At 36.6% G+C, this 16,534-nt stretch overlaps 1 protein-coding gene across 1 annotated transcript in view; it reads right to left on the reverse strand.

The window, feature by feature from the left end:
* The window catches only part of Galntl6 (polypeptide N-acetylgalactosaminyltransferase like 6), a 1,167,009-nt gene that overhangs the window by 687,662 nt on the left and 462,813 nt on the right, over positions 1-16,534 (reverse strand). Inside the window, exon 3 of the mRNA XM_052162508.1 lies at positions 6,565-6,703. Within this exon, the coding sequence (XP_052018468.1) occupies positions 6,565-6,703 (139 nt within the window). The remainder of the gene's footprint in view (positions 1-6,564; positions 6,704-16,534) is intronic.

Genomic DNA, 16,534 nt, shown 5'->3' on the forward strand with positions numbered 1-16,534 from the left:
AAGAGTTGATCTAGCATTGGAGGAGAATATAAGGACAGAGAATAAAAGGAGGGAGGTGATTGGAGAATGGATGGAGAGAAGAAGGTTTATGGGACATATGGGGAGGGGGGGATCCGGGAAAGGGGAAATCATTTGGAATGTAAACAAAGAATATAGAAAAAATGTAGATTAAAAAAAAAGATCTAAAGTATTTTCTCATGCTAAATTTAGTAGAAAAAGTGTCAAAAGCCAAAGCTAATCTTTGAGCTGTCTAGGATCATTCTGGGCTTGGAGAGCAAGGTTGGGCATGATTTTGACCCTGTGGTGGTTTGAGTGAGACATGTTCACCTTAGGCTCAGGCATTTAAGCACTTGGTACCAGCTGGCAGCTCTGCCAGAGAAGTTATGGACAGTTGAAGCCTTGCAGAAGAAGTGTATCACTAGGAGTAGGCTAATAGTCTCACCACCTTCCAGTCTGCTGTCTGCTTCATGCTTTCAAAGACTCTGTTTCATGATCTGTCATTTATGCTGAAGGCTGAACACCTGTCAGCTCATCAACTGTTATCTCTCCCAGAGAGATTCCCATCTCTACAGTCACACCCACAGTGAAGAAACCTCTGCCCTATTTCTTAGTCTTTATTGTAATTTTGCCATTGTGGTAATTTCATTATGAATCTAGATCTTGACTCATAGAAACACAGTTATAGACTGATGTTTATATAGTCATATTTATACATAATCATATAGCTCTACCCAGTATGGGAGGTACTCATTTCAGTTTTGAAAGTTCACTGTTATTTGCTGTTATTGACCATTCATTCCTTTACTATTTTATTGGTAACCTTTATTGATTTTTTCAAGTTAACATAATGTTTTGAAATCTTCTTAATTTGAATACCATTTGATTTAAAAAAAATATGTATTTTCTACTTCCTGCTCTGACAGTATCACGCCTGACTAGAGTTCAGGAAGAGGCATATTAGTTTATTTTGATGCTGAATTTACTTGTGAGCTAACAGAATGAAAGTAATTCATGAACTTCACATGCATACCACTCTGAAAGGAGAGTCACTGTTACCAGTCAAACTGTGTTGAAATCTTCTAAAATTGGGAATAAAAAATATTATTATTGAAAATTTTTGGCTAGTTATAGTCAAACATTTCTGTGAATGACTTTTAGCATTAAAGAGTCAAACCTATTAAAACACTTTTTAAATATATAATTAAAATAAATATTTTAAGTGTATTGACTAAATCTTAATTAAAAGTTAAACACATATCTATTATTTCTTAAACTAAAATTACCAAGCAATTTAATTATATAATGGCAGTTCAAATTTAGAGTTAGAATTAAGATGTTTTTCATATTGTACATTTTATGTAAATGAAAATAAGCAAGTTAAATAGTTTGAGAAGATTTAAGAAAGTATTATCAATAGAAACAAACAAACAATTAACAATTAACAAAAAATCCTGATTATATTATGATGCGACTGATTGGCAGATCTGGTCTCAGTTTTAAAAATCTTAATCTGTAGTCACAGAGAAGAAGTATGACTGCATCGTAACGTAGTAAGAAAATAAAAGTTCAAAGAGAAAAAGTGAACTTTTCAACTTCATTATGTACACTATGGAAATCAAGTCTATTGGATATTATATCTTTTTTTTGGTAGATAAGGATGTTTAGACTATAGAATACTAAAAAGCCAAAATTTTAACCTAAGTTCTGACTATGCTCACAAACTCTCTATGTTATGTGTAGAAGGAGCTTCCTGTGCTCTTTATCAGGGAGGAGAATCCTTTCCTAATAAACGTTTCAGTAGGCAAGGCATTGTGTGATGAATACACCTGTGATGAATATTTGTGTGAAACAACTGTACTACTACTAAATGCAAACTTATGATCCAAGAGTTGTACAATGCTCCTGTGTTTTCTCAGGAGATATCACAGAGTCTTCTCCCAATACTCTATATTCCACTTATTGTCAAAGCTGTGAAGCTATAACTATTTATATGTAGGGACAGAGTAAAGCTACAAAACAGGGTAAGACAATTGCAATTTTAAAAGGTGGTAGATACTCAGTCACCTTACAAGTAACAAACCTCAAGTAAGAAACACATTCATGGAAATTCATATAAAAATCTGTACTTTTTGACATGTTTTTAAAGCACCAAAAGTACTTAAAATACCGATCACTCATCAATACGGATCTGATGCAATCATATATAATTTCCATATTGGATGCCTTTATGTTTATTTCTTGTGTTTCTCTGGGAAAACAAGGAGATTACTGAGAAACTGTTAAAGCTGGTTAGATGGTTCAGCGTGTAAGGGCACTTAACAGCCAAGACTGACACCTAAACTCTATCCCTGGCACCCATTTAGTGGAGAGAGCCCTGAGAGATCCTTTGTATTTCTCAAGTTCCCTTTGGTTCTACAGGTACCCAGTGGCCTATGCATGTCCCTCGCCCCACCTCAAACACAAGCACATATACACACATATACAAAATAAAAAACGGAATAAGAAGGCTTTCATGTATTTCTAATCACAAATACTATGAGAATGAGTAGGCGTGGACATTTCATTATAAAAGATCGTTACGTACTCACCAATGGGCATAGGCTGTTCAAGAGAGCCAACTCTTCTCTTTTTACATTTGATTTTTTTCTCATAGAGTAAATATGTCGTGCTCTGAGGTTTATTTATGATAATAATTGTTGGATTTGATTATGCCAAGGAACGAACACTTGTTCACACATCCTTCAATCCTTCTTTACTACTTAAATATTATGTAGAAATTTGGAAGAACATTTTTTCTATGTAGGCTTATCTCCTATAATTTATCCACTTGTTCCTCATTTTATATTCTGAATTCACACAGATATCTTTTTTTTGTTTTTTCACTTTCTTAATTGGATATTAAATAAGATGTTCTAAATACTACAAACTATATATGTGGCATGCCAGGTAGACAATCTAAATATGAATGTAAGGCACAATTAATATTGTGGTGTGGAAAATTTAAAAAGAATATAGCTATGGAGACTGATGTTTCTAGAGAATTGGTAGTGAATATTCTTCAGTGTAAACAACAGTGTACACCATAGCAAACCACCTAGAACAAAAGCTAAAAACGTAGCTTGAGAAGAGTTGGAGAGATCAGCAGTGCATTCCAGAAGCTGCACATTGTGACCTTGTGAATTAAAATAAAGAGTAAGCTAAAAAAAAAAAAAAAACCAACCAAACTACAACATAATATTTTCACAATATTTTTAAAACCCAGAAAAAAAAAGAAGAACCTGAATCCTTTCCTTCTTGGGACTGTGAGACTATGCAAAGTTCCTTTGAACTATTTTGTTTCAAACTCACACAAAGCTTGCACCCTGTTTATGAATCGACATAAACAAAGTATGATTAGTTAACTATAGAATAGTTACATGAATAGCCCTGAAATACTGTTGAATTGATTCTGCATGTCTAGGACCATTTACACAGACTATTGTCAAATCCTTCTATTTAAGAAACCCTGGGAGCTTTGGGGTTCTCGGTTGATATTGTTGTTCTTCCTATGAGGTTGCAAACCCTTTCAACTCCTACAGACATTGCTTTGTGGAGAGGAAACTGGGAAGGGGGGATTGTTAGTATTCTGTCTAAGCTTCATTCCACACTTAATCGGCAACAGCCAGGTATGCCCCACCCCATAGACCTGGTCCACTATAAAAGGGGCTACTTGTCCCTCCTTTCCCTCTCTCTCTCTCTCTCTCTCTCTCTCTCTCTCTCTCTCTCTCCTCTTGGCACTCTCTCCTCTCTGCCCTTACTGGGCTCTCCTCCCCTCCCCCTTCTCTTCATGTGGTCATAGCCGGCCTCCACTCCTCTACCTCTCTTCTCTGTCTGTCTGTCTGTCTGTCTGCCTGTCTGTCTGTCTGTCTCTGCCTCCCTAACTCCCATCCTCTGTCCTGAATAAACTCTATTCTATACCATGTCTGTGTGCCTGTGGTCCCTCAGGGGGAAGAGGTGCCTGGGCATGGGCCTGCCTGGGCACCCCTTCCTCCACGCCACCATGCCACACTCTCTGAACCCCTCTCTCTCTTTTAATGCCCCCTTCATTGGTGCTGAAACCTGGGAACAAACCCTTCAGGGATAACATTTGAAATGTAAATAAATAAAATAACGAATAAAAAAAAAAGGAGCACAGAAAAACTGGAAGCCTGGATTTTCAGCAGTGTGGGGTTTGCAAGGCTGTAGCTTGTGTTTTTCTGCAAGTGAGAGAGACTTTGACAAAATCAGGGAGCAGCAGGGTTCACTCACTGCCCTTTTGAGGATCAGATATGAACTGAAATCCAGCTAAGCTGCCATCCTGGTCATCGCCGAACACCATCCTGATACACAGTCTCTGCTAGTGTTTGCTTTGACTTTTTGTTTGATATCATTTTACTCCATGGCATTTGGCCCTTGTCAGGATCCAGTTTCAGCTTGCTTCCTTAACATTTAGAATAATGTTTTCTTGATAATCTAAGTTCAGTGGATATAACAAAAATTTGCAAATAGTTCTGTTTTTACTTTCAGCAGTGTATATTTTGTTTTTATTCCAAGATTGGAGTTACACTAAAAATATGCTCTAAAAAGAACAGTCTGTCAACTTTCCTTTGGTCCTATTTCTAAGTGTAACACGTTCCACTAGAATACACCTTAGCAGGTTGAAAATTTGGGGAGAGATAAAAGAAATTATTGCCTGAGCATATTTATACCAACCGTGCAGTTTAATCTTCAATAGAGGAATAATAGATATTATAATTACTCATACAAAGAAAGGGTTTTGGTCAGTGGGAATCACTATAGATAGTTGTTGACAATCTGGAAATAATTTATATGGATAAAAGGCCAAGGATAGTATATATAGAGTTTTCTGTTAGGAAAAACTTTATTAGAGCTTCACATTAATTTGCTACTTAGGGATATTAGAAAATATTATTTAACACAGATTCTGATGAGAAAGCCAGAAATTCTTATATTTGCCAAAAAAAAATTAAGGGAGTAGTGATGGACATAAAACTATAGCCTGTAATGTATAAAATATTCTTCTTTTTAAGGATTAATTATCAAAATGCTGAGTTTTACTTATTTACAATTATCATTTCATTTATGTTTCTAATGTTTATTTTCATAATTTCTATTATTTTTGCTGACACTCTCCCTAGCTGCCTCCCTGCTTACCTGCCTCCCTCCTCTTTTCTCCGTCCTCCCTTCCATCCTTCCCTTCCTCCCTTCCCAAGCCTCTCTTATACAAGTGTGTCTGAAAGGCCATTGAGGTGGGAGGAACCAGTGTAGTTGAAGTCAAGCTAAAGTATTGGAAATCTCATTCACTTCCCAAGCTGTGACATTGTTTTGGCTTCATTTAAGCTATCAGAAAAACCACAAAATATTCCATGCCTTCCCATTAAAATGATCAATTTATGGATAAGGTAGAGGTCAGGAAAGAGAGGTACAATCCAGAGGATTATGTGCAGTATCGCCCTTTGTTTAATTTAGACTGTATTTAGCTATAGTTCAATAAACATAACTCAGTGTCATTTGTAAAACCACAAGTAGTTCATAAAATGACAGGAAACTGAAAAGGGAACTATAACCATACCATCACTCATTTTAATCAGTCGTTATGGGGCTACTAGGTCAACGATCCTAAGTAAAGCTAGTGTAAGAAAGCAGCCCATTGAAGGTGCATATCCAAAGACAGTTCTGGTAACACCAGCAACTAGGATACAAAAAATCCCCCCACAAAACAAAAAAACCAAAACCAAAAACAAAAAAACAACAACAAAAGAAACCAACAAAAACCCCACGTTTATCTTTGATCCATAATGTCCTAAAAAATGTATGGATATCTTCTTTAAGACATTTGTTTCAAATGAAGATAAAGTAAGTCATGAAAATGTATTAATTTTCAGAGTTTCAGTTTCTTTGTTATGGTTTATATTCAAAATATGTGTCACAGACTCATGCATTCAAACATTTGGCATTGTGATGGCATTGTTTCTGGATTTTGTATAACATTTAGGAGGTAGGGTTTAGGTAGAAGAAATGGATTACTGGAAGTGGGCCTTACACTACTAGCTCCTGGCTCAGTTTCCTGCCTCATCTCTGATTGGGCGTCACTTAGATGTGTTTATGTCCCAGCTGGTCACAGGCACAGATGCACCTTCCTGAAGAGGGTCCCTCTGATTCATCTATAGCTGCAGGGTGTCCCCTCAGGTGGAGCTCTTCCTGCTGTCCTAAACTCAATCACCTCAAACCTAGCCAAATAAAGCCTTCCCCTCACTTAATTTTTTTTGTATGTTTGTCTGTTTTGTTTTTTATTTGTCATTTTTAAAAGTCGCAACATTGAGAAGTCAACCAATGCAGCTGACATTCTTTCAGAATTTATAAAATTATTTCATTTTAATTAGACAAATTTAACATTACAAAACATGAACATTTTACTCCAAATGATTAGTGTGGCATGTCGGTTACATACACCACAGTAACATGCATGTAAAAATAATAACAGAATGACCAAAGACACAAGCACGCTGGCACGTTTATACTCACTTAGCGTGGCGGATGTCTGGCAGAGACCTCTCTAGAGCAATATTGTTGCTGACAAAAATATTGAAGCCATTTTCCCTGTAAGCTGAGTCATCGTGGTCCTCTTCAGTAAGGGGGTATGGTTCGCCATGTTCACCTTTCCCTGCAAAGAAAGAAAGAAAAAAAAAACGTAAGGTTTTCATCTGCAATAAAAATCCATTTCATATTCCCGAACAGAGAGACATCAACAGATAATGGAAAATGAAAATGTGAAGTTCATACACACTGACATATTATTTTAGCCTTAAAGAAAAACTGAAAACATGGCATATATGGAAAAATGGCTGAACTGAAATCTATTATATTAAACAAATAGAGTGACACCCCAGAGACATATACTTCATTTTTTCTCATTTGTATAACTTAGATATTAATTATTGTATATGTATGTAAGTGTACCTGCATGTGGATGCTGGAGGTTGGCATCAATAGTACTACGCCATCTTAAACACGAATGTGATTTCTTTAGTGGGGGCTACCACAAGTTTCAAACATGTACATATAGGCATCTACACACACACATATGTACCTATTTTCCAGCAAAGACCGTGTGAACATGTGCACTATAATCATACATATGTATAGAAATTCAGGGCACTAGTGGAAATATTGTTTTGCCTCTTCTTTCTTTTTAGCTTAGGCACATTTCATGATTTACATGTTATTCAACTGAATCTGAAAACTCATTTAGCATTTGAAAAAGACATTTATCGTTTACTCTATACTTTTTAAAGACTAAATTGTGTCAGTCTTGCAATATGGGCTATTTAACAAAATAAGTAATGGATTGCATTTTGGGTACATTGAGTTTATTAGTTCTTTTATATACTATTCTGTGGTTGCACATTTTCTTATTTGTTAAAACCTGATTATAATGAATTGCAAATAAAAAAAACATCACGCAATAAAATTAACCAGCCCTGAAGTCTATACATCTCAATGGAATGCAGAGTGGGAATAGCCATCCGAAACTACGGAGACTCAGACTGGATTTTACACTGTCAATGCCCAATATATTTTTCCCCTATAGCAGCCCCTCTACCAGGTCTTTGCTTCACACAACTCCTTCTTCTTCTGAGAATGGGAGGACCTCTGGGTACCAACCCACTCTGGCACAGAGTCTGTAGGGCTAGGCAAGGTACCCTTTCCCACTGAGGCCCGACAAGGCAGTCCAGTTAGGGAAGCAATTCAACAGACAGCTAACAGCTTTAGGAACAGGCACACCCCACCCCTGGTTGCTGGGGGATCCTCATGATGCGCAAGCTGCACATCTACTACATATGCGTGGGTATGGGCGGGGCAGGTCCAACCCATGCTTGCTTTTATTTGGTGGTTTAGTCTCTGGGAGCCCACAAGAGTCCACGTTATTCATGTGTCCACCAAAAAAGGAAAGGAAATCAAAACAAAGTTAAAACTAGGAAAAACAATGTGGTTATTTTTTTGTTGTTTTTGATTTTTGCTGTTTGTTTGTGTGTTTTTGTTTGTTTGAATGATTTTTAATCTTCTTTCATATTTCCTGGCAATAACCTACATTCAGGTGTTGAGGAACATAGGGCAAGTGGGCTGTGCCTCCAGATGGGCACAAGAACTGGTGAGGCTGAGTGAGATCGAAACCTAGGGATCCCGGAGATTTAAGAACAGGAGTGTAGCTGTTTTCCACCGGCCTCTAGGCCTGCTCTGGAACATTTGACCAGGTCACTCACTGAGAGGACCACGGGCACTCAATCACATAGCGTGGCACCTGCAGTTCTTCTCCCTGCTAAGGAGGTATCTAGATAGCTTTAGCCAATGACCTCTGTTTCCTGGATATTCCCACACCCCCTCTTCCAAAAGTATATAATCCCTGGTTCACCCCAAATAAAGTATTCACGTTCTCCATCCCAAATAAGGCAATATGAAAATTCAAGGATACTCTTGGTGAGTTGTTTCATTAAAAATTGCCACGTGGAAAGCTTTCCCCAAATGGCGCCATGCCTAAGGTTCCGAAAGGTCTTTCTATTTGGTACTTACTCCCAATAGAACTGGACCCTGCTTGTCTTCGGATCTACACCCCCTTCCTGCCTGACATGCAGACGCCCAGAGGGGAACGAGGGACTGCAGACACTGTTTCTGACTCCCTCTCCAGGTAGTCAGAAACACACAGGAGGTGTGGCTGGTTGCCCAGAAAGCAGACATAGAACCACGACTTGTCTCAGATCCCACTTTCTCCTTCTAGTCCAGCATGTGGCAGCGGATGACTCCCGAAGGGAAACAGGCTCTGGATCCCCTGTTCGGGCCTTTGCTCTGCCTTCTCAGGGCCAGCGTGTCCACAGAGTCTGAACACCGCTGTAGGGAGACGGAATACAGTACCACAGCTTATATGTAACAATTATATCTGAAGTGCTATTTCCTTGAATCTCATCGGGATTTCATATGACGTTCCTTATTTTACTGGTGTGTGTGTGTTTTAAATACATATGCATATATACAGTTATATTTTATGTCATAGCTTTCTGTCCCTATATTATACATGCTGGTTTTTATACTTTCTTGTTAACTGCTCACTTTTTAAACTCTGTATTTCATAGAGTTTTAAGTCTTTAAGGCTTTTTTTAACAGCACAGTATATTTGTTCACATAATAGAACCTCTTTTCTTCTTGAATGAAATACAGATTTCTCATTTAATTCTGTAACATAATAAATAACATTGTCTTCTATATGTATTTGCTCCCTGACTTAATGTGATTTCTTCTAAGCATTATAAATTTGAGTCTGGATATATTTATATTTAAGTGTGTATAGGTATGTGTTTATCTTATTATAGGAATGATTTTATCTTAATAGAAGATCCTCTGCTATGTCAAAATAGTACTTTGTATTAATAGAATATTAAAGGTTAAATTCTTTAAAGAATTTTGCATTTTTCTACTTTATTACTTTGCTTTGCAAACATACTTGTTTTTTTGTTTGTTTTTTGTTGTTTTTGGCTTGGGAAATGGAATTTCTATATTGAAGTTATACTCCAAAAATATCAAGAGAAGGAATTCTTTTAAACTCCTGGAATCATCTCTGTGACAGTTCCTTCAATATATCTGATGTCCAAATTAAGCAGGGGCATAAGAAGACACCTGTGTTGTGGTGAGCCCCTTCTATATTATTCTTTCCACTGCTACTTTATAAGAGCAATTTTTCCACTGTTATCAGTCACAGTATAAACATTTGAGATTCAGGCAACACTAAGCTACAACTGGAAAAGAGTCTGTTGACCCCCAAAGGGTTGTGACCCATAGGTTGAAAACCACTGCTTCAAACCCTTACTAGGACTGCTTAAGTCATGGTCTTGGTGCTATATAAGACAGAAATACCTCTGTGTCTGATGTACAATGTTTGGTGATCATAGCTTTTGACCCTAATTTTTACCCTTCCATTTATGTATTTATCAAAAGACATTTTAATAAAGATGTTATAATAAAATATCTTATAAATGAAAAGTTCACATGGCCTCATAAACTTACATGTTTTTAAAAGCTGTTACTTTCTTAAAAATATCTAGGTTTTTATTTAAGTTTCCTGTGAAACTTCAGATTTTACTTTCAAAGAGGTTTAAAATGCCTCCAATGTGTGTTCATGCAATATTCAAATAAAATACCTTTGTTTTTGTTTGGTTTTTAAATTTCCAGTGTGAAGAAGGCACAGGATACAACCATAATCTACACAAGGACTGATAGATTCCACCTCCAGTAAAAGGACAAGGCATCAAGTAGAGGGATGGGGTTGCCAACCCAGGCAACAGGAATAGTATTGTTCCTGTCTCAACGAACTGCAGGGACAAAAATTGAGAAGAGCCTGAGGAAAGGAGGTCCAGTGACTAGCCCAACTTGGGATCCATCGCAAGAGGAGGCTCTAAGGCCTGCCGCTATTTCTGTGCTTAGAGAGAGGAGCCTAGCATCGCTGTCCTCTGAGAGGCCCTACAAACAGCTGACTGTGACAGACACAAATTCTTAGTCAGTCCAACCAATGGATTGAAGTCAAGTACCCCTATAGCTGAATTAGGGAAAGGATGGAAGAAGTTGAGGAGGAGGGCAAACCCATAGGACGACCAGCAGTCTCAACTAACCTGGACCCAAGAGTTCTCAGTCACTGAGCCACCAACCAGGCAGCATATTCTAGCTGGTAGGAGGCCCTGACACACATACAGGAGAGGATGGCCTGGTCTGGCCTTAGTGAGAGAAGAGGCATCTAACCCTACAGAGACTCGAGGCTCCAGGAAGTAGTGAGGCCTGACAGAGGAGGGTGGGGCTGAGGTAGGGCTGAGGGTACAGTGGGGCTGGGGGCTGTGGTGGGGCAGGGTCTGGGGGTAAGAGCATCCTCTTAGAGACAGGAGATTGGAGGAATGGGATGAGGAACTGTTGGAAGACAGACATGGAGGAGGATAATGACTATATTGTAAAAATAAATATTAAAGATAAATATTAAAAGAAAAATAACTGAATGAAGCTAAACACCCGTGGCTTTGGGTCAGATTTTTAACACTGTGTTACTGTAATGGAAGGACTGACAACTAATCTTGGTACTGGGTGGGTAGAGGCAGAAAAAGCTAAGGTTTAAAGTCATCATTTGCTTTAGACTCAAACAGGAAGTTTGAGTCTAGTCTTTGCTAGATAGAGATCATGTCTCAAACAAAGAAAACCCACAAAATACCTGTCTCTAAAACCATCTCCAATACAAAAATAAAATCCTGATATTCAGACTCTATCCATTTTAGTTTTGGGGGAAATGCCCCATAATTATTCTCTAATCTAAACAGAAATGTCAAAATCTAGTGAGAAATTTCATGTAGAAACAAATATACTGAAATATATATATATATATTTCAGTATATATATATATATATATATATATAAACAATTATGGATTGAATTAACAGTTGATCCATCCTATCTGGCATGGAATAAAATATGAAGAAAAAATACTGTTATTACACATTTCCATGATTGTGAAACTTTTAAAATGAGTAATATCTCCATTATAAAATGTGCATATTAAGAGAAGTGATTTTGAGTTATATATGGTCTGTTACACTTTGATTTACACTTCATTCTATAAGTTGTACTTAGTAAGGAAGGTATAAGGATGTGCTGTTTTTATTGTCTAAACTGTCCAGAGCAAGTAATAAGTTAATCATCACATGTAGTAATTTTACATGTAATTACGCAGCCCTAAGTAAAGTACACACATGCCCCTCCTATTCTGTTAATGCTTTTATAGAGATATGTTTAGTCCATGGCTTCAAATTCAGCCACCTTGCAGACTACAGATATAGACAATGCAGTGTTATCTTCTTTAGACCCTGTCACAAAGAAATTCATTTTCTCTGTGTGACAGTTTAGTGCTCAGACTATAAAGCCCCAGAAGAAAGAATTTTCAAATACATGTGTGACTCTCTAACATTATGTAACAATACATGCACATTAATATATAAGATATTTAGAAAGTTCATACTAATTTTATAAAACAATTTTTTAAAATATTGCATTCTTATACACAAGATCAACAGTTTTTATTGCAAATCTGACAAAGTTATCTTAACTTTTACTATCTGGAGTCATGAGATCCCTTGAGTTCTAAATAGAAAAAGAACTAAACTGCAAAAGAAACAAAGAATCCAAACTAAAATAACAAATGGAGTACTATGGCACTAAAAATATTTACTATTGCTTTGAAACTATATTTGTACCATTCAAGAATACACTATAATTTAATTTTAACAAATGAATATTCAACCCAGAATGTCATCTTTAAGTTCTGAAATGCATATTGGTTACTATTTTTAAAATAGTTTTAAAAATAGTTGTGATGTTTTAAATCATCAAAGTATGAAATTAAATATTATGAGTAAATGTATATGTTTCAAGGAGAAAACAACCAGTATATAATTGATGCTGTATACTCAAAGGAGATATTGGCTACTCAAACAGGAGATTTATGCTGATTTTCCCACAATGCATCTCGTATTCATCTCCTGGTTAAAATGACATTACTATGAGCGTCTTATAGATTGCTCCGACTATCAGTTTCTGATGTGTATTGATTGTGGGCTAAATGCACCACTGGTTAGGGAAATTGAAAATGTACACAGTGTCTTGGCAGGCCTGAGAAAACTGAGGACACACTATGATTAGAAAGATAAGGACACATTTATAAAATGGCTACTGTGAGAGGAAAACCTGGTTTGTACAGAATTAAATACAATGAACAATAAAACTAATTGTGATGAACCAGGGAGCCTGGTGGGCTGAAGAAAGAAGGATTGCACCTCAGTTTCTATGAAAAGATAGGATATGAACCTTTTTTAAAAATGGATGGTGTTGGAGATTGTTAATGTAAGAAGTATCTGGGATAACTGACTTGTGCAAACTAAAATTTGAAACTCAGTGCTGGACAAATATTTAATAAATCTATCTCCAAGACAGATATCTGCTAACTTAAAGTACCGAGATATAAAATTGATTTAGGTCAGAAGAACAATTCCAGGGGTGCTTTAAGTTATTAGAACTGTTTCTTAGAAGTAAGTAGTGTTAGGATAGTATAAAGAAACCAGAGAGAATAAACAGTGTGGCAACTCCATGAATATTGATGCCTTCAAGCTTTGTTTATTTGTAGAGATCTTCTGTCAATACTCAATCATAGAGAAGAATCTCAAAGTCTTTCTCCATTTTTCTCTTTTCCATTTTTCTCTCCCTCTTCCTCCTCATCCTCTTCCTTTTTTCCCTCCCCTCTTTCATCCCTTCCTCCCTCTCCTTTTCTTTCTCTTCTTGTTCTCCTTTCCTTCAGCCTCCACTTTCCATCTCTCTCACTCAAACACATCCCATCCCTTCTCCTCCCCTATTCCCTTTAAAAGGAGTGTCTTTCCTCATAACCCTGGAAGTCTTCATGTGGACCACACAAACTGAAGCCCATTGTGATTCTCTTGTCTGTGTTCTATAACTGCTGGAATTACAGGAATGTGCAGACACTTAGAACCATCTGTCTTCATTTACGAAATCACTCACTATTGTGAATTAACTTTTTTTTTTAATGTAGTCAATGACTTTCAGGGAGAAAGTAAACCATGAAAAAGGAAAAAAAGCCTTTGCCGCTTGATATATTGTTGCCAACATTTAAAAGGTGGTGACCACACAGTAGGCACCAGTTCATATTAGTGGATGGTAGATCAATAATGAGATGTTGAGGACTTAGGCTTTATTTCCTAAGAGAAATAAAGTTATTTATTTTTCCTGAAAGCAAATATCGATCCCTTGATCTGAGAAAGGGTTTGGGGATTAAATGATTACCAGAGTTACTATTTTGGTGTGGAAATTTTAAAAAAATTAAAAATAGGATATTGGGATTTACAAACAAATATAATGATCCTTAAGATATCTGAGGTCTAAGACTGTCTTTCGGTGCAGAATCTAGCTCACTGGAGGGTGTTTGTAGCTCTTTTTATTTTCTGTATAAATCTAAGAAAAATTACCAGTTCGTTATATATAACAGACTATTAATTGTTCCTATGGAGATGATTGACATGTGGAAAATGTGTATAGCATCTATTTGATAAGGCATTTAAGTGTGAAATTTTCCACTATTATTATGAATTAATAATTATTAATAGGTACTGCTGCCTAGACTGCCCTCTAACTGCTCTTGCACCACCCTTCATACCCTTATGAGTGTCTATGATGGAAAGTTCCTCACCTGGCTTAAAGATGTCTTCAGTAAACTATTCAAAGATCTTCAAAGTGTTTAAATCCAACCTCATTAGGATTAGAAATGTCTACCTTTTAAATGAACAAATTAGCTTTCTATTTATGTCAAACTTTATGTTAAACTTTCTTCTATATATGACTTGATAACTGATATATGAGATACATGATATATAATATATAATTAAGATATAATATAAAATATATGTGCTGTTTCTTCAACTAACAAAACATTGAATACCTATATCTTACTTCTTAGCTGTATCACTTATAAAAAAGTGAGCAACTCTTATCATATCCATCATAGCAGGTGTGCAGACTACTTAAGCAGAGTTCCCATTTCATGCCTCACTTACAGACTCATCTGTATCTTCATGGAAGTAATCACTGAAGATTGTTTTTACAAAACGGCAGATTGAATATGAATATCGATAAAACATGTTCACACAGTATTATCAAGTTCTGGGGAAACAAGTAAGTCTTTCTATCCCTGAATTGTGAGTGGACTGATTTAAATGTCCTGTGTTTTTATTAGAGTAAGCAGCACATTTTTGTGGATGTCAGAGAGGGTTGTTTTCTTATGCCAAAAATTTTCATCATACTTGTTCCTCTCCTAAACATATGATAACCAGAGCACATAGACTATGTATTTTCTTCCCTTGGTAGTTTATATTAAAGTGATTGACTGTCTCACTGTCTGTGTACTTTTGAGAGGTAAACAGATTGTGAAAGGCATTGTGCCCGTGAAAAACTAGACCCTGAGTACTTACTGTGTGTTTATGGAAGTTGGAATGCTGATCACTATTGTGTTATCAAATTTGGTGAATATATATCTGTGCAAAGCAACAGAAAAGGTTGGGAAATAAGGCACTAATATTTGTCTTTGTGTGTGTAATTGAGGCTTTATAAATCATCCTTAATTGTGGTATTTTATATGAATCATTTCACTTACGTTTGAAAATTGTTTTTGCAATCTCATATACTGATATAAGCATTGTATTTACTAAGATATGACTTATAAGAATTGCTTTTTTTCAGCTTTGGAGAAAGGTTTGTAGAACAAAATGATAAAATATACTTGGTTTTTTTATATTTTGTGACATGATAATAGTGATATGTCCTAAAACCTTACATAACATACACATAAAATAACTGTAGTTATTTTATCTTTTCTTAGAGTCTATACTTCAACCTCTGTGGAAATTTTCTACACAGATCAATGAATGCTTACTGCTATACAAAAAATTCTTTTTTTTAATTTTAATTTTATTCGATATATTTTTTTTACATTTCAAATGATTTCCCCTTTTCTGGTCCCCCACTCCCCGAAAGTCACATAAGCCCCCTTCCCTCCCCCTGTTCTCCCACCCACCTCTTCACACTTCCCTGTTCCTGTTTTGTCTTATACTACTACACTGAGTCTTCCAGAACCAGGGCCCACTCCTCCATTCTTCTTGTACCTCATTTGATGTGTGGATTATGTTTTGGGTATTCCAGTTTTCCAGGCTAATATCCACTTATTAGTGAGTGCATACCATGATTGATCTTTTGAGACTGGGTTACCTCACATAGTATGATGTTCTCCAGCTCCATCCATTTGCCTAAGAATTTCATGAATACATTGTTTCTAATGACTGAATAGTACTCCATTGTGTATATATACCACATTTTTTGCATCCATTCTTCTGTTGAGGGATACCTGGGTTCTTTCCAGCTTCTGGCTATTATAAATAGGGCTGCTATGAACATAGTGGAGCATATATCCTTATTACATGCTGGGGAATCCTCTGGATATATGTCCAGGAGTGGTATAGCAGGATCTTTCGAAGGTGACATGACCAGTTTTCTTAGGAATGGCCATACTGATTTCCAGAGTGGTTGTACAAATTTGCAACCCTGCCAGCAGTGGAGGAGTGTTTCTCTTTCTCCACATCCTCGCCAGCACCTGCTGTCTCCTGAGTTTTTAATCTTAGCCATTCTGACTAGTGTGAGGGAAGACCTATCAGAATCACACCAGACTTCTCACCAGAGACCCCGAAAGCTAGAAGATCCTGGGCAGATCTCATGCAGACTCTAAGAGAACACAAGTGTCAGCCAAGACTACTATACCCAGCAAAACTCTCAATCACAATAGATGGAGAAACCAAGATAGTCCATGACAAAACCAAATTTACACAATATCTTTCTACAAACCCAGCTCTACAAAGAA

Source organism: Apodemus sylvaticus, chromosome 18 (assembly GCF_947179515.1).
Source record: "Apodemus sylvaticus chromosome 18, mApoSyl1.1, whole genome shotgun sequence".
Classification (NCBI taxonomy): Eukaryota; Metazoa; Chordata; class Mammalia; order Rodentia; family Muridae; genus Apodemus; species Apodemus sylvaticus.